The sequence below is a fragment of the Oncorhynchus tshawytscha genome, linkage group LG25 (genome assembly GCF_018296145.1).
Source record: "Oncorhynchus tshawytscha isolate Ot180627B linkage group LG25, Otsh_v2.0, whole genome shotgun sequence".
Lineage (NCBI taxonomy): Eukaryota > Metazoa > Chordata > Actinopteri > Salmoniformes > Salmonidae > Oncorhynchus > Oncorhynchus tshawytscha.
Genome location: NC_056453.1, coordinates 28,697,131 through 28,718,893, shown reverse-complemented (window position 1 = coordinate 28,718,893; position 21,763 = coordinate 28,697,131). Strand labels below are relative to the sequence as shown.

Below are 21,763 nucleotides of genomic sequence, written 5' to 3'. Positions count from 1 at the left end.
TGGAGGAGGTTCTCTCAATGCTGCTGGTCCTAATGGAGGAGGTTCTCTTAATGCTGCTGGTCCTAATGGAGGAGGTCCTCTTAATGCTGCTGGTCCTAATGGAGGAGGTTCTCTTAATGCTGTGGTCCTAATGGAGGAGGTCCTCTTAATGCTGCTGGTCCTAATGGAGGAGGTCCTCTTAATGCTGCTGGTCCTAATGGAGGAGGTTCTCTTAATGCTGCTGGTCCTAATGGAGGAGGTTCTCTTAATGCTGCTGGTTCTAATGGAGGAGGTTCTCTTAATGCTGCTGGTTCTAATGGAGGAGGAGGTTCTCTTAATGCTGCTGGTTCTAATGGAGGAGGAGGTTCTCTTAATGCTGCTGGTTCTAATGGAGGAGGTTCTCTTAATGCTGCTGGTAATGTAGGAGGTTCTCTTAATGCTGCTGGTCTCTTATTGCCAATTGTCATTATACAGACAATGGGTTGACTAGACCATGCGTGACCACTAGCAATATCTCTATCTCCATCTCTCTATCTTTCTCTCTTTCTCTTTCTTTCTTTCTTGCCAGCGATCTCTCTCTCTTCCCAGAAAAATCTGTGCAGCTGTTCAGTACTTAAGTCATGATTTTGGAAATGTGGGTTATTCCTAATATAGTGTGGCGCAGTATGTGGGTTAGCCAGCCCCAGAGCCCTGGTTGTGTCCAGAGCTGGAGGAATGGCTTGAGACTAATGAAGCAAACACGGCGTCTGTCTGAACGATGGCTTTATAATGACACTGACAAGCATGAGAGATTCCCAACAATCTGTAACCCATTTGGACACAGCTCACAGACACATCCCTCTTTTTTCCTCTCTGGCACCCTCCCCTCTCTTCCCCGATCTCTCCCTCTACCCCTCTCTCACACACACATACTGGCAGTACAATTCAGAGGCCAGATAAGCAAATACTTGGAACCTCCTTTTAACAGTTGTGCATTGTTTGATGTTAGTGAAATCTTATCTGCTCAGCCTTTACTGTAAATGAAAACAGGTTTTAAGGTAAATCTCCCAGTGACTTTGAGCGTTATATTAAAAAGCTACGCTGTTCCTCCCTTTAACACATATCACAGATCCTGGTACAGTGTATGGGGGAGGACAGAGGCTTAAATCAATCCCACATTTGATCCTAGCGGGCGTGTGGCAGCCTTTATTGGGTTTTGGGGGCTGATACTGTTGCATTACAGCTGATGTGTGAGGCGTGGGCCAGCAGGCAGTAATGGAGGATCCTGTTGCTCTAATGTGATGAACCTGATATCCTCAGCCACACCGCTGGGAACGACTAATACACACACACACACACACACACACACACACACACAGACACACACACAGATATAACCAACTCGCACACAGTCATCCATCCACAATGGCCTGCTGTCTGCATTGAATAGTGTGGATGCATAGAACTGGATTTTAGAGTAGACTATTTGCAGTACATAGTGGACTTTAGAGTTGCACTGAACATAATGAGACCATTACGGTGAATCATCTCCCCAGTAAAAGTCATGCATGTAGTGTCAGTCATAGATGTTTAGTGTCAAATCTTCAGTCCACAAATCAAATCAAATTTTATTTGTTATGTGCACAGGATACAGGGTGTAAACAGCACAATGTAATGCTTACTTGCAGGCTCTCCTCAACAGTGCAGTACACTTCATCAATTGGGGCAGCAGGTAGCCTAGCAGTTAAAATCATTTTCTTTTTCATTTTTTTTTCTTCTTGGGCCTCTATAACTTGTGGAAGGACCACCAGAGGGCAGGCTGTATCTATATACGTATCTATATATGTATCTATATCTATTTTTTTTGCGAATTGGATTGATCCCCTCTACCACACGGAACCCCACTAATCCTACCGATGGAAACGCACAAGGTGGCTAAAAACAGACCTCCATCCTATGCTAGCTTGCTACCGATGGCCCGGCCGTGACCCCATCGCCGTGACCCCAACCAACCTCACTACTCACTGGACCCTTTTGATCACTCGACTAAGCATGCCTCTCCTTAATGTCAATATGCCTTGTCCATTGCTGTTCTGGTTAGTGTTTATTGGCTAATTTCACTGTAGAGCCTCTAGTCCTGCTCACTATACCTTATCCAACCTATTAATTCCACCACCCACACATGCGATGACATCTCCTGGTTTCAATGATGTTTCTAGAGACAATATCTCTCTCATCATCACTCAATACCTAGGTTTACCTCCTCTGTATTCACATCCTACCATACCTTTGTCTGTACATTATACCTTGAAGCTATTTCATCGACCCCAGAAACCTCCTTTTACTCTCTGTTCCAGACGTTCTAGACGACCAATTCTCATTGCTTTTAGCCGTACCCTTATCCTAATCCTCCTCTTTTCCTCTGGTGATGTAGATGTGAATCCAGGCCCTGCAGTGCCTAGCTTCACTCCTATTCCCCAGGCGCTCTCTTTTGATGACTTCTGTAACCGTAATAGCCTTGGTTTCATGCATGTTAACATTAGAAGCCTCCTCCCTAAGTTTGTTTTATTCACTGCTTTAGCACACTCTGCCAACCCGGATGTTCTAGCTGAGACCACCAAAATTCAGACATTTTCATCCCGAACTACAACATTTTCAGACAAGATAGAACTGCCAAAGGAGGCGGTGTTGCAATCTATTGCAAAGATAACCTGCACAGTTCTGTCCTACTATCCAGGTCTGTACCCAAACAATTTGAACTTCTACTTTTAAAAATCCACCTCTCTGCCTCATTGCCTGCATCCGTAATGGGTCAGCGGTCAAACGACCTCCACTCATCACTGTCATACGCTCCCTGAAACAGTTCAGCGAGCAGGCCTTTCTAATCGACCTGGCCGGGGTATCCTGGAAGGATATTGATCTCATTCTATCAGTAGAGGATGCCTGGTTATTTTTTTTGAATGCCTTCCTTAACCATCTTAAATAAGCATGCCCCATTCAAGAAATTTAGAACCAGGAACAGATATAGACCTTGGTTCTCCCCAGACCTGACTGCCCTTAACCAACACAAAAACATCCTATGGAATTCTGCATTAGCATCGAACAGCCCCCGTGATATGCAGCTTTTCAGGGAAGCTAGAAACCAATATACACAGGCAGTTAGAAAAGCCAAGCAGAAATTTGCTTCCTGCAACACTAACTCAAAAAAGTTCTGGGACACTGTAAAGTCCATGGAGAATAAGAACACCTCCTCCCAGCTGCCCACTGCACTGAAGATAGGAAACACTGTCACCACTGATAAATCCACTATAATTGAGAATTTCAATAAGCATTTTTCTACGGCTGGCCATGCTTTCCACCTGGCTACCCCTACCCCGGTCAACAGCACTGCACCCCCCACAGCAACTCGCCCAAGCCTTCCCCATTTCTCCTTCTCCCAAATCCAGTCCGCTGATGTTCTGAAAGAGCTGCAAAATCTGGACCCCTACAAATCAGCCGGGCTTTCTTTCTAAAAATTATCTGCCGAAATTGTTGCCACCCCTATTAATAGCCTATTCAACCTCTCTTTTGTGTCGTCTGAGATTATTGTATTTACTTTGCCACCATGGCCTTTTTTTTTGCCTTTACCTCCCTTATCTCACCTCATTTGCTCACATCGTATATAGACTTGTTTCTACTGTATTATTGACTGTATGTTTGTTTTACTCCATGTGTAACTCTGTGTTGTTGTATGTGTCAAACTGCTTTGCTTTATCTTGGCCAGGTCGCAATTGGAAATGAGAACTTGTTCTCAACTTGCCTACCTGGTTAAATAAAGGTGAAATCAAATTTTAATAAATAAATAACCAAAATTGCTGGTTTGAATCCCCGAGCCAACTAGGTGAAAAATCTTGCAATATGCCCTTGAGAAAGGCACTTAACCCTAATCGCTCCTGTTAGTCGCTCCGAATAAGAGCGTCTGCTAAATGACTAAAATATAAATATTATCAAAAATATTCACCTACTGTACAGTATGTGGTACAGAAGTGATGATTGAGAGCCCACTTGGCTGGCTGGTTGGCTGGCTGTGTAATAGACTGGGTCAACTCTCTTAACTCCTTCAAGGTGGATCTGGACAGGCTCTATGCTGAGGCCCACCCAGCCTCTCTCTGTGTGTAGCCCTGTGCCTCGTCCAGCGCTCTGGCCCCGTCACCACTGGTTCTCATTACCACCACCCAGAGGGAGAGGAGAGGTGGAGAGGGTACTCACTGGGCCTCGTCCAGCGCTCTGGCCCCGTCACCACTGGTTCTCATTACCACCACCCAGAGGGAGAGGAGAGGTGGAGAGGGTACTCACTGGGCCTCGTCCAGCACTCTGGCCCCATCACCACTGGTTCTCATTACCACCACCCAGAGGGAGAGGAGAGGTGGAGAGGGTACTCACTGGGCCTCGTCCAGCACTCTGGCCCCATCACCACTGGTTCTCATTACCACCACCCAGAGGGAGAGGAGAGGTGGAGAGGGTACTCACTGGGCCTCGTCCAGCACTCTGGCCCCATCACCACTGGTTCTCATTACCACCACCCAGAGGGAGAGGAGAGGTGGAGAGGGTACTCACTGGGCCTCGTCCAGCACTCTGGCCCCGTCACCACTGGTTCTCATTACCACCACCCAGAGGGAGAGGAGAGGTGGAGAGGGTACTCACTGGGCCTCGTCCAGCACTCTGGCCCCGTCACCACTGGTTCTCATTACCACCACCCAGAGGGAGAGGAGAGGTGGAGAGGGTACTCACTGGGCCTCGTCCAGCACTCTGGCCCCGTCACCACTGGTTCTCATTACCACCACCCAGAGGGAGAGGAGAGGTGGAGAGGGTACTCACTGGGCCTCGTCCAGCACTCTGGCCCCGTCACCACTGGTTCTCATTACCACCACCCAGAGGGAGAGGAGAGGTGGAGAGGGTACTCACTGGGCCTCGTCCAGCGCTCTGGCCCCGTCACCACTGGTTCTCATTACCACCACCCAGAGGGAGATGAGAGGTGGAGAGGGTACTCACTGGGCCTCGTCCAGCGCTCTGGCCCCATCACCATTGGTTCTCATTACCACCACCCTAAGGGGAGGGGAGAGGAGGTGGAGAGGGTACTCACTGGGCCTCGTCCAGCGCTCTGGCCCCATCACCACTGGTTCTCATTACCACCACCCTAAGGGGAGGGGAGAGGAGGTGGAGAGGGTACTCACTGGGCCTCAAGCGAGAAGCAGAGGCCCATGGCTGGGCTCCCTCCCTGGTACCCCTTAAACACAAACACACCAGGCTGAAACCTGAGCCCTGCAGAACCCCCCCGCCCCAAACCAAAGACGCCACCCTACCGCCCACCCGCCACAACCACCACCAGGGCCTGCGCTGTGCCTGTTCATAAATCAACCCGTGTTCCCCCTACCCCCCTTCCAGGAGAGACACACTACCTCTGTGGCTCTGATGACCAGCACAGAAATCAGGGAGAAAGGGAGAGTGGGAGAGGGGTGTTTCTGAAGAAAGGCTTCTTATTTTACTGTTTTGTTTTGGCTGGTTTGTTGCCTGATCTAGATAGATGATAGCTGGGGGGCATTTGTTGAGTTCCATGATGACTTTGTGTGTGTGTGTGTGTGTGTGTGTGTGTGTGTGTGTGTCTTTTTAGAATTTGTCTGTGTGTTCATGTCTATGATTTTGTGTGTGTGTAGATTTGTGGGGCTGTGTATGCTTTGGTTCATTATGTTGTGCTTTACTTGACCATAGTGTGTATTGATCGGGCTACACAGAGCCCACATGCACACTCCGTGTTGTGTGGCTAGAGAGGTAAAGTGATCTGGAGTGATGTGCGCTGCCTGCCTGCCGCGTGACTCTAACTGAGCCAGGCTGGAAGTCATCAGCCGGCCAGGAGAGCCAACATGGAGAACCGGCAAGTCTGTTACTATGTGCTCCGTGTGTATTTTTCAGAATTCACTCATGGGACTTTTCTCTTTTTCTTTTTGATGCTTTACCTTGGTGAGCTGAGCAGGATGCTTACTGACTGACTGTAAACTCTGTATGTATTTGGGAGTGTCTTTCCTATGTGGTCATTCTATACCTGTGTCTGGCCTTCTCAGTGCCAGAGGATCCTAGCAGGTCTGTGGGTTAGTTCTTAAGGACACTGGAGGGTCTGGATAGACAGAGGCCACAGTTTAAGGGCACCATTCGTCTCAGTCCAGAGACAAGCTCGGGGCCAGAGGTCGAACGGCAAGGGGTGAGTGGCTGGGCAGAGACCCCACAGCTGCACTGTACAGTTCCATCTCCACAGCCAACTGCACTTGTCAACGAGACGTGTGTGTGCATGTCTGCGTATTAATAAGAGTAGGTTCTGTGTGTGTACATTATGAATGTGTCTTTCCAGCAGCAGTCATCCTCTGGGGCAGCTACAGGAAATGGGTGTGGCCTGGACCCACCTGCTCTGTCAGTCACAGGGACGACAGCTGCTGCTGAGTAGCTGGCGTCAGGATTCCACGACAACAGACGGACATCCATCACCGACAATAGCTGCCTAGCGGGTCCTCCTGCCCTCAGCTGTGGCCTGCATTCCCACTGCCCCCCACCCACCACCACCACCACCACCACAACCCCCTATAGAGCTTTCAGATCCCCTGCAATCCCTTGCAATCCTACAGGCACCTCTGGCCAGTCTGACCCCATCCCTTGGGCCTACACTCCTAGGTTCTAGATATCACCTTCTTTCTAAGAGTGTACTGTCTGTTGGCTGTCTGCTCTGTACAAGTACACACTTTGAGGGATTACATTTCAGATTCAGATCTAGATTCAGAGTTCTGGATTTGCACCTGTTAGTAATTTCTTGACCCATATTTTAGTCATTCTGATTGTGTCTAGGATGGTTCCTATCATGTTATGTGATGGTCTGTTTGAATGGCTGCTCATTCATGGAGTGATGATACATTATTCAGAAAGTGGGATGGGCCTCCATCATACTTGCTGGGGATTGGTGGAGGCCTACCCAGTCAGATGACTGGCGGCTGAGTGCTCCAGTCCAGGTTGAGCAGGGGCGGGCTCCCAGGTCTCGGTGGCGATGGTGTTTACCAGCCTGCATAGACAGAGGTGATTTATGGAGAGGTGAGGGGTGACGTCCCTGCAGTGTGCACTTATGAACAGAGAGAGCATGAGCTGGGACTCTGAAACCAGAGATTTAGGGCATAATTATTCTCACACCTCAATCCCCCTCCTCCTCCCATTCACCCTGAGGCCTCTCAATTGGTCTGCCAGGGGGCCAGGCACACGTGCTGTGGCCCACCATGGAGCGCAGTTAAAAAGTCATTCATTAAGACTGCTTACCCCACCTGTGTGTGAACTGGCCTGCAGGGACAGAGAGCGAGCAGGAGAGAGGATGGGGATGGGTTAGGAGCGGGGCGGGGCTGTTCCCTCCGTAACTATGGCTCCTCAGGCAGGCTTCTCACACCAGCAGTCAGGCAGGCGTCTAACACCATCAGGCAGGCAGGCAGGCGTCTAACACCATCAGGCAGGCAGGCAGGCTTCTCACACCAGCAGGCAGGCTGGCAGGCTTCTCACATAGGCAGGCTGGCAGGCTTCTCACATAGGCAGGCTGGCAGGCAGGCTTCTCACACCAGCAGGCTGGCAGGCTTCTCACATAGGCAGGCTGGCAGGCTTCTCACATAGGCAGGCTGGCAGGCTTCTCACACCAGCAGGCTGGCAGGCAGGCTTCTCACACCAGCAGGCTGGCAGGCAGGCTTCTCACACCAGCAGGCTGGCAGGCAGGCTTCTCACACCAGCAGGCTGGCAGGCAGGCTTCTCACACCAGCAGGCTGGCAGGCAGGACACCAGATCATTACTTATGGTTCTTTTGTTTCTCTGTGCTTGTTCGTAGTTGATGCACCAGTCCATGTATTGTTGTGTCCCTGATAAGCGACTTTGGGTCCTTAAAAAGCACAATATAAATCCCATGTTATTTTATATATATATATATTAATTATTATCCTTATTATGATGCTGTGTCTGACTCCCCTGTCTCTCCTCTCCTTAGTTTCCTGTCCCTGGTAGGGGGTAGTGTGGACCAGATGGGCCGGCCAGAGCTCAGACAGTGTGTGGAGGCCAGTGTGAAATGTCAAGGTCTAGAAGCCCTGGCTGAAACCCTCAACACCACCCCAGACACACTGCAGCTCATCATAGACGGACTCACCCAGCCTCCTGGCTTTGACATCCGCCAAGGTAAAACCTCACCTCTGTCCCAGACCTACTGTCATCATAGTCCTATTACAGGAGTCTGGTGTCAGATCCTTGTCCTGGGACGTATCTAAAGCCATTCACCCTTTACTGGACGCCTCTCCTGAGGACCATTACTACAACTCACCCATATCAATGGGCCTGTTATGAATGTTATCCTACTCCAGCCCAGCCCAAACACTGACCCAACCTGTCATTTAATAAGACTGGGCCTCTCCATCTCTCTCTCTGTTTCTCTCTCTCTCTCTCTCTCTCTCTCTCTCTCTCTGGCTTTTGGTCAGCTGGTTCCTATTGTAGAACAGTTAAAAAGTGATCCAGTCATGTCAATAAGCACGGCTCCTCGTCATGAAACATTATATACTGTTATCACACATCCTGGCAGGAAAACAGTGTTGTGCTTATCCCGCCTAGTGGTTGTAGCAGAGGCCGTGTTGTTGTTTTATAGATGATCTTAGTTTTTCTCAACTAGACGCCACAGGGGAGGGAGGTCACCGTTGAGGACGCAGCAGTGTAGTTCTGGATTTCTCCTTAAAGAGAGGAGCCTCTTTCTCATTAATGATATATCTGTCGGCAGGCAGGACAGTAACGACCTGGGTCTTCCCCCTCCAAATGATGACAGGGGACATCAAAGCCTGGAGCACTGCCCGGCCCAGTCTAGGCCCCTCAAACACACAGTCTCTGGGGAACTGGGGAGGGGGTTGGATCTACACTATGAAGGGGAGGTAGATGAGAGAGAGAGTGGGGGATGATATGAGGGGAGAGATGCCAGAATCACAACCCAGACCACTGGCACTCTGTCTGTCCTAAGTGTATCAGTTCGCCTCACTTCAGAGGGATTGTAGACTGGCTGGTCATTGCTGACAAGTATGAAGTGCGGTAGAGAAATGGAGCGATCCACAGCCTCAAGTGTTGACTTGGCTTCAATTCTGAACAGAAATGTTCCATTGTCATGTTCGGTCTCTAAAGGGTATGCTGGTAGCAGCACTGGTGCAGTGAGTTCAGATCAGTCATGGGCGACTGTCAATCATATTGAATGAGAGAGGGAAGTGGAGGGGTGTGTAGGGTAGTGTGTTGGGAGCTGGGTGTCGGCGTCTGGAGGTCATGGGTTCAGCAGCAGGTTGAGGTGCTCAGGTTCTGTTGTGATGTGTCTCGGTGCATACTCAGCTGTGTCAACAGATAGCATGCGATTCGGGTGTTAGAAGAGGATAATTGTAGATGAGTGTTTCCTGGACCGTGAGCCCATGTTGAAGTTAATGCTCCAGAAAACGGACAAAATGGAAAACTGAAAAAGCAAAGCCCGCGAGGAATGTGGAAGTATGCAGAAGCAAATATTGGGTATCCTGCTTAGGAATATGATATCTGGTCTTCATTCCACTGTTTAACCTCCCTCCTTTCCTTTCACTCCTTCTCTCTTTCACTCCCCCCCAGACTTCGAGAAGGCAGACTTCAAGCGTGGCATTGTGTCTATGAGTGACCTGAGAGAGGGGGTGGTTCTGACGGGCCGGGTGGAAAACGCCACTCTGTTCGGGGCCTTCGTGGACATCGGAGTGGGCCGCAACGGGCTGATCCATAAGAAGTACATCACCCCAGACAAGCTGCCAGCTGACCAGAGGAGACGCAGCCTAGCCCTAGGCCCCGGGGAGAAGGTGGAGGTCAGGGTGCTCAACGTGGACCATCAGCGGGGCCGCATTGGACTGGACCTCATACGGGTCCTCAGATAGACCAGTGTGGACTGGACCATGGCTTTGCACTTGGGTCATGTTCAGTAGAAATGTAAAATGTTTTAAAACAGTAAAAGTACTACCTGAACACAACCCTTCTGTGTAGCCACTCCTAGAACATCTCTGTGACAGAAGATGCTGACATTGTCTGTTCATGTAGTTTTCAGTATATTGGACCAACTCTTTATGCCTCAGTTTGTATTATTTTAAAAACCATGTTTAAACATGTTTTGAGAAATGTATTAATAAATGGAAAATTATCAGCCAAAGTGATAAAAATCAAGCCTAACTGAATTTTTGTTAAACCCAGTATTGTGACATTGTCTGTTAAATGATGATTGGCTAGGCACTCGTTTAAATTATTCCCACCTGCTGGATGCCGTTACTGTGGCAAGTATCAGACAGTGTCTCTGCTGTCTTGTTACCCAGACGGCCCTGCCAGCGAGTTGATTGACAGTCTCTGAGGGGCGGGGCAGGGGGAGATGGAGGTCTCAGCCAGACTGCAATAAGCCAGAGGGCCACAGAGAGAGGAGCCCAGACACAATTATCACAGGACAGAGCTGTTGTGCCTCACTAATCATACGCTTCAAAATGAATCCCATATTCCCTTCTGTATTATCCAATCTGTTTGTGTTGATGTGGCACAAATTGAGAAATGCATCAATAAGGCACACACAAGCCTGCTGGAGTCCCCTGTGTAAACCTTGGAGAACACCCAACCAGTGTTGCTCCCTCCAGGATAGAAGGGAAATTTGCAAAGTGCATCTAACACCGTCATTGTGTTACAGAGATGTTTCATCAAGACTGACCAACCGTGGCAGTGCTTTGTGGTGATGAAAGACTATACATGCCGATTGGCTTCATGTACGCTCCATTGTGTTGTCTCTTTAGTTTCCAAATCAGTATTATTGTTTAGTGTTTTAGTGGCTTTGTCATTTTTCATGTCGTCTCCTAATCGGGGTTATAAATCGCTTAGCTTTTCAGTAGTGTTGTCATTTTTCATGTTCTCTCTCTGTGTGTGTGTGTGTGTGGTCGAAATGTGTCGTGTGTGAGAGAAGTAGGGTCTGACCGGAGTGTGCTCAATCTTTTCCCTCTCACTTGGGCTCCTAGACACAGAGCTTTCCATGGTCTCCCCACACGGTCCTGTCCTGCCATCCAGCCAGAGAGAGCCACTTCACAGGGGGAGACCAGTGTCATTACAACCCTCTCTTCAGGAGCACAAGTCACTCTCCCCTCTGTACGTGACCACGCAGATACGAGAGGCAATTTGACTGGCAGCTACTGTCGGGTATGTCTATCAAACACACTGGTGGAGCCCCCCAAACAAGCTGTAATTATTACAACAGAAGGCAGGCTGCAGCCAGCCTCGGCAGATTCAAATGACTAACGGTGAGGATGGGAGGGATCCTGCCTTCTCCGTGGTCTCTCTGCTGTGTTTCTGACTGAGTTCTATGACCATTCATCCATCTCTCCCATCTCTGTCCCATAGAGGTCGGCTCACTGCCCAACAAGACCTCACGGTTTGACTTCAGTATTCAACGTTTGTCCACGGAGGGGTAATGGAAACATCATCCATGGTGTGCAAAACGGAAAGGGATCTCCCAGTTGGCCGTGTTTGTTGTATGTGTGTGTGTGAGAGACTGGTATGAGGTCACTTTATGAAGGGTGTGTAATAGATTGTATCCTCCACCTCCGTCCAGCCCTATTGGGCTCTGAGCCAGCAGTAAACAAGCAGTAAACCAACCAGCTTAGGGTTGGGTGGATGTAAGGATTTAGTTCCATGGTATGGAACATGTCTTTTCAATATCAAATCAAGTTTATTTGTCATATGCACAGCATACACATGTTGTGCACAGTACAATAAAACATTAACTTGCAGGTACACCTCTCAGCAATGCGACTATAAGAATGAAAGTATTTTTTATTTTTTTTACAAATTACAAATGTGTAATTTTCCCTGAGTTTAGAGATTAACATTGGTCTTTTGGCAATAGTGTGGGGAAGGTATTCATAGACTGGTGAACCACAGCATGGATCATCTGCTCTCAAACAGATATTGAGCTAAAGTCATACCCTAGTTCAGTGTTCTCCAAACTCGGTCCTGGGGACCCCAAGAGGTGCATGTTGTGATTTATGCCCAAACACTACACAGCTGATTCAAATCATCAAATAGTCATCAAGCTTTGATGATTTGAATCAGCTTTGTAGTGTTTGGAAAAAGAAAAAACCGTGCACCTCTTGGGGTCCCCAGGACTGAGTTTGGGAAATGCTTCCCTAGTTCATACTTAGTTGTATGAACTCTTCCCAGCAGGGGCTGTCACCCATATCCCTCACACCTACGATGAGTCAATAACCTGCCCCTCTGCAAAGCACAGAGACTAATAATGCACAGGACTGTATGATCCTGTCCCAACTGCATGTTGCTGTACAGTACCAGAGGTTCAGCTAGCTGCTAGAGATGGCTTATTACAGCGAGTTAGTGTGTCTGGCTTTTTGCGACCGTGTTGACAGTGGGGAGAGAGGGATGATGAGGGAGGTATGGAATGACACAGCAAATTAGACTTTCTCTGGTTTCTTCTCTCTGACCTCATCAGTATGATCGTGGGTTTTATGAGCTCCTTACACCCTGCACATAATTTACCGCACACACACAGCTTAGATCAAAATAGCTAAGTTCATACAAGGAATGTGCAATTATCCCCAAAGAATCAGCTCTGTACTGGGGCTTCAATATAATGAAAGACAAAAGTGATAAAACAGATTTAGAGATTCTTCATATCTGCTAACCCCCTGTATACCTACAGCACATACTCATTCAGATACTGTTCTCTCTAATGCACTCAGTGGCAATGCCTGGGGGCAGGTGACTGGCTGGCTGTTTTGCATTTTCTCCGCACCTCATCAGCAGAGCTTATAAAGGCCTGTGTCCCCAAACGAGGAGGAATATTAACTGTGGCACGCGAGCGTCTGATTAGCGGCCCTTCCTTCTGGGAGCCAGTCCCCTTCTCCGGGCTTTCAGAGCTGAAATTCACTACCCCACCTCACCCGGGGGCGATTACCGTAACTACGTTACCCGGCTTGCACATCCCCTCCAGCCTTGCTGCTCATCTCCAATAAGTGGATAATGTCTTTAGACTGATTATGAGGGTGGAGGGGGTGAGCAGCCCCTCCAGCAGTTAGCCCTCTCTGGGTAAATATTTTCACAGCAGCCCAGGTGTTCCAGCCCCCACAAAGACATAAGGGACTGGGGGGAGAGAGACAGAAGGGGGAGAATGCTGTGTGTACGTGGGGGTAATGGATACCTTGTTGTGTTTAGAATTGCAGATGTTGATTCACCTCAGCATGGGAGGATACACACGCACACACACACACACATCCTATAGCTTAATTTCAGACTATTGCTTACAAAAGTACCTTCAGTGGAAAAGGATAGTGGACATGAGATTGTTTATTAATCTTGCACTCATCCACTGCTGAGTATGTCATTTTGTCTTCTCCCAACTTAGGCCTACACCCCCCCTACCACACACACACACAACACACTAACCCCCTCCAGGGTGCACAGTGAGATATGTTTTGGGACACACCAGGCCCCTTCCTGTCCCCGGGTCGTGGCCGCTGTTGGTGGCTGATGGTGATTGACAGCTGAGACAGGAGAGTAGTGTTTTGGTTTGGTAGGGCCCTCGAGGGCCTCAGTATAGGGGAGGCCTTTATGTAGGAGTCCCTTACAGGACACCAGTCAACTTTCTCACACTGATTCATATTCATATCTCTTATCCATATCTCATGTCCATCCCACAGGGATCACAGCTAGAGCTGGGACCAACACTGGGCCGGCGAGAGGAAGGAAGGGGGTTTAAGGGGAAATCAGCAGAATACACTGGGAAACATTCTTCTGAGGCGCAGTATGGCTCGTCTGTGTTGCAGGATCCCAATACTGATTCACTTGGTGATGGTGTCGTAGTACAGCGGTTCCCAAACTGTGGGGCGCTCAGGGGGAAACCCAGTCCGGCTTTAAACTTAGTTTTGAAGGTTGTAATAGTAGAATGCACAAGGTGCAATTTAAAAAATGGAGTAGTGCATCATCAGTTCCTCTTGTCATTGCAGACCGTAGTACAGGGGTTCTCAAACCTTTTCACTCAGTCAAGGAGACCGAGTCGAGGCCGAGATCGGGAGGGGTCAGAGACTGAGTCATGGCCGAGATCGGGAGGGGGGCGAGGGGTCAGAGACTGAGTCATGGCCGAGATCGGGAGGGGGGGAGGGGTCAGAGACCGAGTCCAGACTGGTGCGAGTCCAATTCAAGACCATGATTGTAGTTGTCAGATCGCCAGCACAATAAGAGCTAAAAAACATTCTGTTCATTCAGAAGAACATATGGATTCTTTAGGCATTCAGAGTAGTAAAAACATGCTAAGATCACCGGTATCTAAACAATGGATAAGAATACAAAATATTTTCCTCTGCTGTCCCTTTAGCGAGTGTGTGTCTCTCAAACAGTTTCACCCAGTCTCCCCTACTACCATAGCAAGACAATTCTGACAACTGTGACAAGGTTTGTTGCTATTTTTCTACAATTTTAAAAGACAGTAATATTACAAGTGAAGTAGGAAGGCCAGGTTTCATTAGGCATTACGATATATAAATGTGTCATGAAAGCAGTGTGCATATTTGGCCTGGCGAAGAAGTTTTGTGTTGACTGAATGGGGGCTAAGAATTATGTTGTTTTTTACTCCACTGGTCTTGGCTGGTCTCTGGGAAAAAAAGTCCTCATTGTCTGAGACTGAGTCAAGACTGAGTAAAAAGTATCAGAGACTGAGACAAAACCTAGACACACCACAATGTGGGCTCGAGACCAGTTGAGTACCACAACACTGGTCGCAAGTATCTGTTCAGCTATTACATACCGCTCCTTGTACGGTGATGGAGGTGGTGGTGGTCACCACCCGTGTGGTACTACTCTGTCAGCTGTTAGGAGGAAGGAAGAGGGCAGTCTATTTAGCTGGAGTACCGCTGGGCCCTGTTCCTCCCAGACAGCTAATGATGATCTATTTTTCCTGATGGCCAAACGGCTCAGGAACAGGAAGAGCTTTGGCTGTCATCATTCCCTACAATCACTGGCCCGATTAGCCCAGCGCTCCATTAGGCCTGCCACCAGCACAACTGTTAGCACAGCTGCTAACACCTCCGCAGCCCTCTGGGCACAGCCAGCCAGCGCAACTGTTTGTTTAGTCACAATTTCAGCTAGCCATTAATGCTGAGGCTAATGTAGAAATGCTATTAGCCCAGTTATGCTTTTGCCACAGCAAACTGAATAGCTGTCGGTGGTTAGCATTAACACAGATGCTATCTGGCACAGCCATAGACATATACATCATGGGGCACAGCTGGGATCCTTTCGGGAGGTCATTCCAGGTATAGGGAGTATCCATGAAAAGCTATGGTCACTGATTCAGTAGCCTGCTCATTCATTTATTCTAGTAATCTTCCAGCCGTTCACCATTGCCTTAGTTCTTTCTGTTGTCATCAGGAGTGGAGGCAGGGTTACTAATGACTTGGGTTAGAGGGCAGGGCCAGAGGGACACTACTGACAGGGAACTGGATATACAGTAACTTCCTATGGGAAAATGATAGTGGAGGGAATAGTCAGGGAAGGGACTGTTATTTATAGCTGTTTGTCTTGTTTTGGCACAGAGACCATATCATACTAGAGAATTGTAAGTGTGTTTTTGAGGACATTGGGGTTGAGCAACCTTGTGGAGTTGATTCATTCTGATTACTCTCGCTTTATAATTTAGCTACTACTCATGCTATAGCCACATGTTCCAAGCCAACACCACCTCACCTCTGATCACTATAACACTGTTACTTTCTGCCCCCTGGACACAAGAAAATCATAAAAGCATATTTCACTGATCTTCAAAGCCAGAGAGCTTGTTTCAAGCCTCATCAGAAAGAGCCAGAGCTTCCCGCTGAGTGATTACTGTGAATCCTGCTGTAGGCCAAACACAACACTGTTATGTTTAATACCTTAAAGCCCATGACCGGTTCATATGGCCACAGAGCACCAGTCTGGCTCAGGGGATCTCTTTCCAGTGGCGAGGAGGCCTATTTTAAGAGATGGCCGCTGGAGGCTCCAGACTACGTTGACTATGGCAGGGAAGTCCTCTCCTGAGGGCCAGCTGGGACCTGTGCTCTGGTGTTCTACTAATGTTGGTCTGCTGGATCTTCCAATGGAGCACAGAGGGAAGGAGACAAGGAACATTTCATGTTAAGAGTGTGATTTTAGCCATGTGTGGAGTGTCTTATAGCACATCCCTGCCATAGTAGACGGTAGCAGATGGGCTCTGCTCACTGTTACAATACATACTTTTATTCTAACACCAAGTACTGTTCATACACTCCAACATTAGAGCCAATTTTACATTTTTACTGACCATAATAAGAGTGTTGGTTATGTGCCCTGGTTATTCTGAAAATAACTCATAGGACTTGCTACAAATTCATTCTGAGTTACAAGCTAATTGTTAGATATGCCAACAGTGCAAATAGCAAGTGTATTCATGAGAAAGCACTTGGTGTGATTTTTTTTATGTGCGTTGTCTGATGCCCTCAGCATGCACTGGGATGACCTTGTTCAAGAAGAAAACAAATACTGTATCAGAGGACATAGCTAATATTCAGAGTTTGTTTAGCTGCTTCCCCAGGGCTATTTACAGTGGTTTTTTGTTTGTGTGCTATTGATTCCTGTGAAATTATAGAGAAATATTGAACAATTTATTTTCTCTAGGGAAAAAATGTTGTTGTTCAGCAACCAAAAGCAGAAACTCAACGGGTCTTTGTTCAAACAAATATTGAAATGTATACTAAACAGTTCATGGACCAAAAAAATACATGACGTTTTCAAGAAGTTTCTGTTCATAAACAAATGCATGGGTTGCCATCTCAGAGAAAAGTTCCCATCGTGGCATGAACATAGTGTCCTGTAGTGTACTTTTCAGGGGCTAGACTAGAGAAAGGGTCTAATACAGATGATTTTGGGAAAGAGGATGTTGGGAAAGAGGATACCTAGTCAGTTGCACAATTGAATGCATTCAACCGAAATGCCTTCAGCATTTAACCCAACTCCTCTGAATCAGAGAGGTGCTTTGGGAGCAGTTATTGTTGGGGGTTAAATGCCTTGCTCAAGGACAGAACAACCAATTTTCCCACCTTGCCAGCTCAGGGATTCGAACCAGCGACATTTTGGTTACTGGCCCAATGCTCTTAACCGCTAGGCTACCTGTTGATGGGTTGAGTACTGTAGGGACATGTAGAGTAGGGAGACTTAGAGCAGCATTGACCTGAGGGCTACAGGGCTCTAGTGACATTCCCAGGCCTCTGCCTTCATCAAGTCTGACTTTCCAATACCATGGGGCTGAGACACATTCTCCATGCTCGTGATGGAACCTGAATGGATCACTTTACCATAGCATAGCGTAGAGCCCAATACTTGACCAGTCAGAGGTGAGAGCGACATGGAGAGCAGCATAGCAGTAGACATGTGGAGCAGAGCGGCCGGCGGTCGGAACGGTGTAAACACGCAGCAGTACGGCAGCACTGTAATCACAAACATCCTCCCACGTCCACCCGATCCTCAGCACCCTCTCTCAGGTTACCCAGAGTACACTGCAGCAGCACCATTGCCCCTCTGATGTCATTCCACGTCTGCTCAGCACAACGTCCTAACCACACAGGCTACCCTCCTTGGGCCCTCAACGGGGATATGCCCAAGAACCGGCACGAAACATCATTTCATCCCGATTTAAAATAAATAGGTGAACGAATGAATTAAAACGAGGGAGATCTAGCAGGGCGCGGCTGTGTTTGGGTAGGGAAATGTGATACAGGAGGAGGAGGGGGGAGAGAGGCGGGGATGATGTTAACCCCCTCAGTGTCTCACTCTGCTATGGTCTGCTGCTGCAATCAGATCTGGGAGCAGGCCGGAATACAGCACAGGCTTGTGTCGGCTTTGGGTTCAGGAGGCTGGAATTTCCTGTGTTTTCCCCTGGTCGGGGGGTCTGTTGGTCGGTTGGTGTATAGATCCAGCAGGTCGGTTGGGCTGTGTTTTGCTCGGGTCGGGCATTGTTCCCTAGTCGGGTTCAGATCCCAGCTGAACTCTCATCCTGGCCGGAGAGGAAATCAAACTGCAACACAAAAATGTGCCCCGGTTTGAGGTTTTATTGTGGGGGGAACATGAGAACGTAATGAAGTCTAATGAAGATCTATACTGAATCAAAGTAGGTATGAACGTTTTCTTAAATGAAGACGGCTGTTAAAATTCTTTGGATGCAATGGAGACCCAGCTTTGGATCAGGAATCTGCCTCGTTAGAGAGGCCTCCGTGTGCGTCTGTCTCACCTGTCTGGAAATATGTTGCGGTTTGGGAAGGTTCCACGGGCTGCATGCATAATTCTACATCCAGCCCAATCAATTGCTCAGTTCTTGCTGTTATACACCCGGCCAATCGTATGGGCTTCTAGAGGTCATGTGACCAGTTGAGTTAAAAGCAGACAGCGGGCACCTAATTTTTTTACCCAGGGCTAAATACATAATGACCTGTCTATTCTCTCAGCAAGCTTACTCTATGGAAACAACTTTACAGCCCTGTTTAACATCCATTGCATGAGTGTGCCTATGTGAGTGTTGCAATGTACAGGAGTAGATTTTGTTACATGCCCTTTTATCCAAGTGTGTGTAATTGTACCTTTACCAACCAATATTTCTGGGCTTTCAAAGAAGGCCTAAGACACCAGAGGAACCCAATGACGCTGTTGGTTGCCAGGTTTTGGCTAAGCCAAGTAACTGCAACATTTTACTCATGACTTCCAATCAGATTTTGGCCAAAGCAAGTAACCGAAGCGCACGTTCTTTGCCCCGATATCCAATGCAAACAGGGGTTTGATTAAGGCGAAGCTGTTAATTGTTCTGTAATGGTCTTAGTGAAAGCCTAGGGCTGGGTAGCTCTGTGGGGTCCTTCTCTCTTATATGGAGCAGACCCCTGGTCCTGTGTAATGGTAGAGGCTACAGACAGCCCAGGGTGGAGAGGGGAGGAAAGGCTATCATGTGGTCTTTGGCTCACAAAGTGAACTCAAAGCCTGTGTTTATGGGGAATTGGGCAGTCCGGGGACACATCAGACCCAGACTTAGAGCTTGGCACTTGTTGTGCATAGGAGCTGTAGGATTTTGGCCAACTAGGTTGTTCTGTTTATTAAGACTGTGGCCCTCAGGCTCTGTCTGTTTTTCCAGATTGTTTTGAATCTAAGTTGATCAGAACTGTACTGTAATGCTTACCTCGAGTCATCTAAAATATTCTATGCTGCTGAATGAGATATAATTTCACAGTAAAGAATGGAACTGAGCTCATCCCACTTTGCACACTTCAGCGTGACATCAAATTATTTGATTTTAGAAAGACATATGTGAGGAAACAGAGGAAATATATTTTCTTGCACCGCTGGCATTTGAGAGAGGGAGAAAGAGAGGGAGAAAACTATCATATCTCCAAAGCCCCTGTGCTGTGGTAGGTTCATGGAAAACTACTTAGACAACTCCAGACAGTTAACGCTTGCCAGAATCTGAGCAAAGTCCAAAAGGATCTAATATTAATATTAGAGAGAGGTAACCCTGACATGTGCAATTTAGGCCAGAGCCCGGTATAAATCTATCCCAGAAGCCTCTACTTCCGCCCATCCGGGGCCCTGAAACCTGGAAAACAACGAGAGCGTAGCGTCTGAAATATCCATTGGCCAATTATCTCTCTCGCCTGGCTCGGGGCTCGCGGCTCAATAAAACCAGGGATGAGGGATGAGGGATGAGCCGAGGCTTTTCTTGTCTTAACCGGATGCAAGTGCCAGCTCCAACGCATCCCCACTGACTTACAGTTAGAAAGTGAAGGACACTATTTCACCCTCTCTATTTCATATATCACCTGTTCCAGATTTGTGATATTACACAATAGTTCGTGTATTAGTGTAACCTTGAGGCTCAGAGACAGGTCTGCATCATTGTAACTCGCCACATTGTTGCCAATGACTGTATCTGTTCCTATGTTTATGCACAATTAACCTAGCCTAGTGTAAATGACCTTGTCCATTCGACAGATATGAAAACGACTGTCTTACAGTCAAATGTCTTAGTCTGGGGTGAGAGTGACACAGATAAGAGATGCAGTATCTCAGTTCCCAGAGTAAATACCTGGCAGTAATGGTCCTTCTAAGCTGCGCGCTGGCGGTCGCCCCAAGACTGCTGAGCAGAAATATCAGCCCACCAAGAGAAGCACGAGATTGAACTTCACTCAACTCTATAGAGTAGTCACCAACTGCTCTAACTGGTCGATCTGTAATATTCGTATTCTTCTTGGGCTGTTGACGGTAGGTGCACCCGATTCAGCTGTCCTGCGTGCCGGGTAGGCGAACTGTTGCCATTTTGAACCATTTCATGTGTCTGAAGGTACAAACTTTGCCTTCCCGTTGGGCCCAGAGAGCAAATCACGTGCACTATAGGACTACCGCTGGCCAATCGGATGGCTCAGACTACCGTCTCTGCAGTAACAAAGTTAATACTGTGAGATTTCAAAACATTTTAAACCATGACTAGAGAGAGACTGTCAACGAATACAGCAAAGAGATGCTGTTTTTATGAGTGAGTTCATGTTTAAGTTATTACTCAGCACTGTCAACACTTTGTAGTCATCACTTTTATCCGCCATATAATGCGCGTTCTTCCAATTTCCACTCACCGCTGCAACAAGCACTGCAGCAGTAATGAATGATTAGGAAAGTGTATCTATAGACTTGTGTTGTTGTTATTATTAGTGGCTTGGGTCTTTTTTAATATTGAGGAATATTTCACTTTCTCTGTTCATGGGAGTAACAACATGAATTTGTGCATGAGGCAGACATAATACCCTTGAGTTTTACCATCAGCTGGAAGACAGTGTCCCTTTTAGTCCGTGTGAGTGGAGGAAAGGGAGAGCAGAGGGATGTTGACAGGTGGACCCTCAGTCTGCTGCTCTCTCCGCTGAGACTAACCATCAGAGGCAGGCACCATCAGCCCAGTAAAATAAAAAGCTAATCATTTAAATGTACACTCCCTCAGCTGTACCTCGCTGTGCATCACAAGTATTACAACAACGGATCTATTGCCGGTGTGATCATATAGCCAACCTCAAATTTTTAAATGTCCCAAACAACAATGCATTGGCAGGGCAATTCAAGCAAAGCAAACATGCGGTGATAATGTAGTGGGCCTATAGCTTACTGCACAAATCTCGTTGCTACAGTACTGTTTTAAAGGCGGCAGGATAGCCTAGTGGTTAGAGCGTTGGACTAGTAACCGGAAGGTTGTAAATTCAAACGCCGGAGCTGATAAGGTACAAATTTGTCGTTCTGCCCCTGAACAGGCAGTTAACAGGCCGTCATTGAAAATAAGAATTTGCTCTTAACTGACTTGCCTAGTTAAATCAAATAGGCTTACGTGTTTTTACGTAATGTTAAAAATAAATCTGAGCGGTAGATCTAGGCTTACATTTAGACTCAGAAAAGGTTGGTGACCACTGTTCTGGAGTTTTCCCTGTTAACTATCAAGGTTTCCCTTTACTGTGGCAATTGTGATCTTTTCAACGCAATATTAGACACTTTCAATACAGCATATCGAAACAAAACGAGCTATGCAAGAGATTGTTTTGTAGGCAGAACGCATCAGAGTAGGATTTTATTGCATTGACACGCACGACTCAGCCCAAACTCTACACAGACCGGTGCAGGTTAACCAATCAGACCTGCAGTAGGCCTATATGCAAATGGTCCATTG

General features: G+C 47.6%; 1 protein-coding gene across 2 annotated transcripts in view; it reads left to right on the top strand.

The window, feature by feature from the left end:
• The window catches only part of srbd1 (S1 RNA binding domain 1), a 92,829-nt gene extending 81,932 nt beyond the window's left edge, over nt 1–10,897 (top strand). For both annotated transcript variants that reach the window (XM_042306203.1, XM_042306202.1), the window contains exons 20-21: nt 7,994–8,178; nt 9,622–10,897. In XM_042306203.1, coding sequence (XP_042162137.1) covers nt 7,994–8,178; nt 9,622–9,914 — 478 coding nt within the window. In that variant the 3' untranslated portion in view covers nt 9,915–10,897. The remainder of the gene's footprint in view (nt 1–7,993; nt 8,179–9,621) is intronic.
• The last annotated feature ends 10,866 nt before the right edge of the window (nt 10,898–21,763 follow it).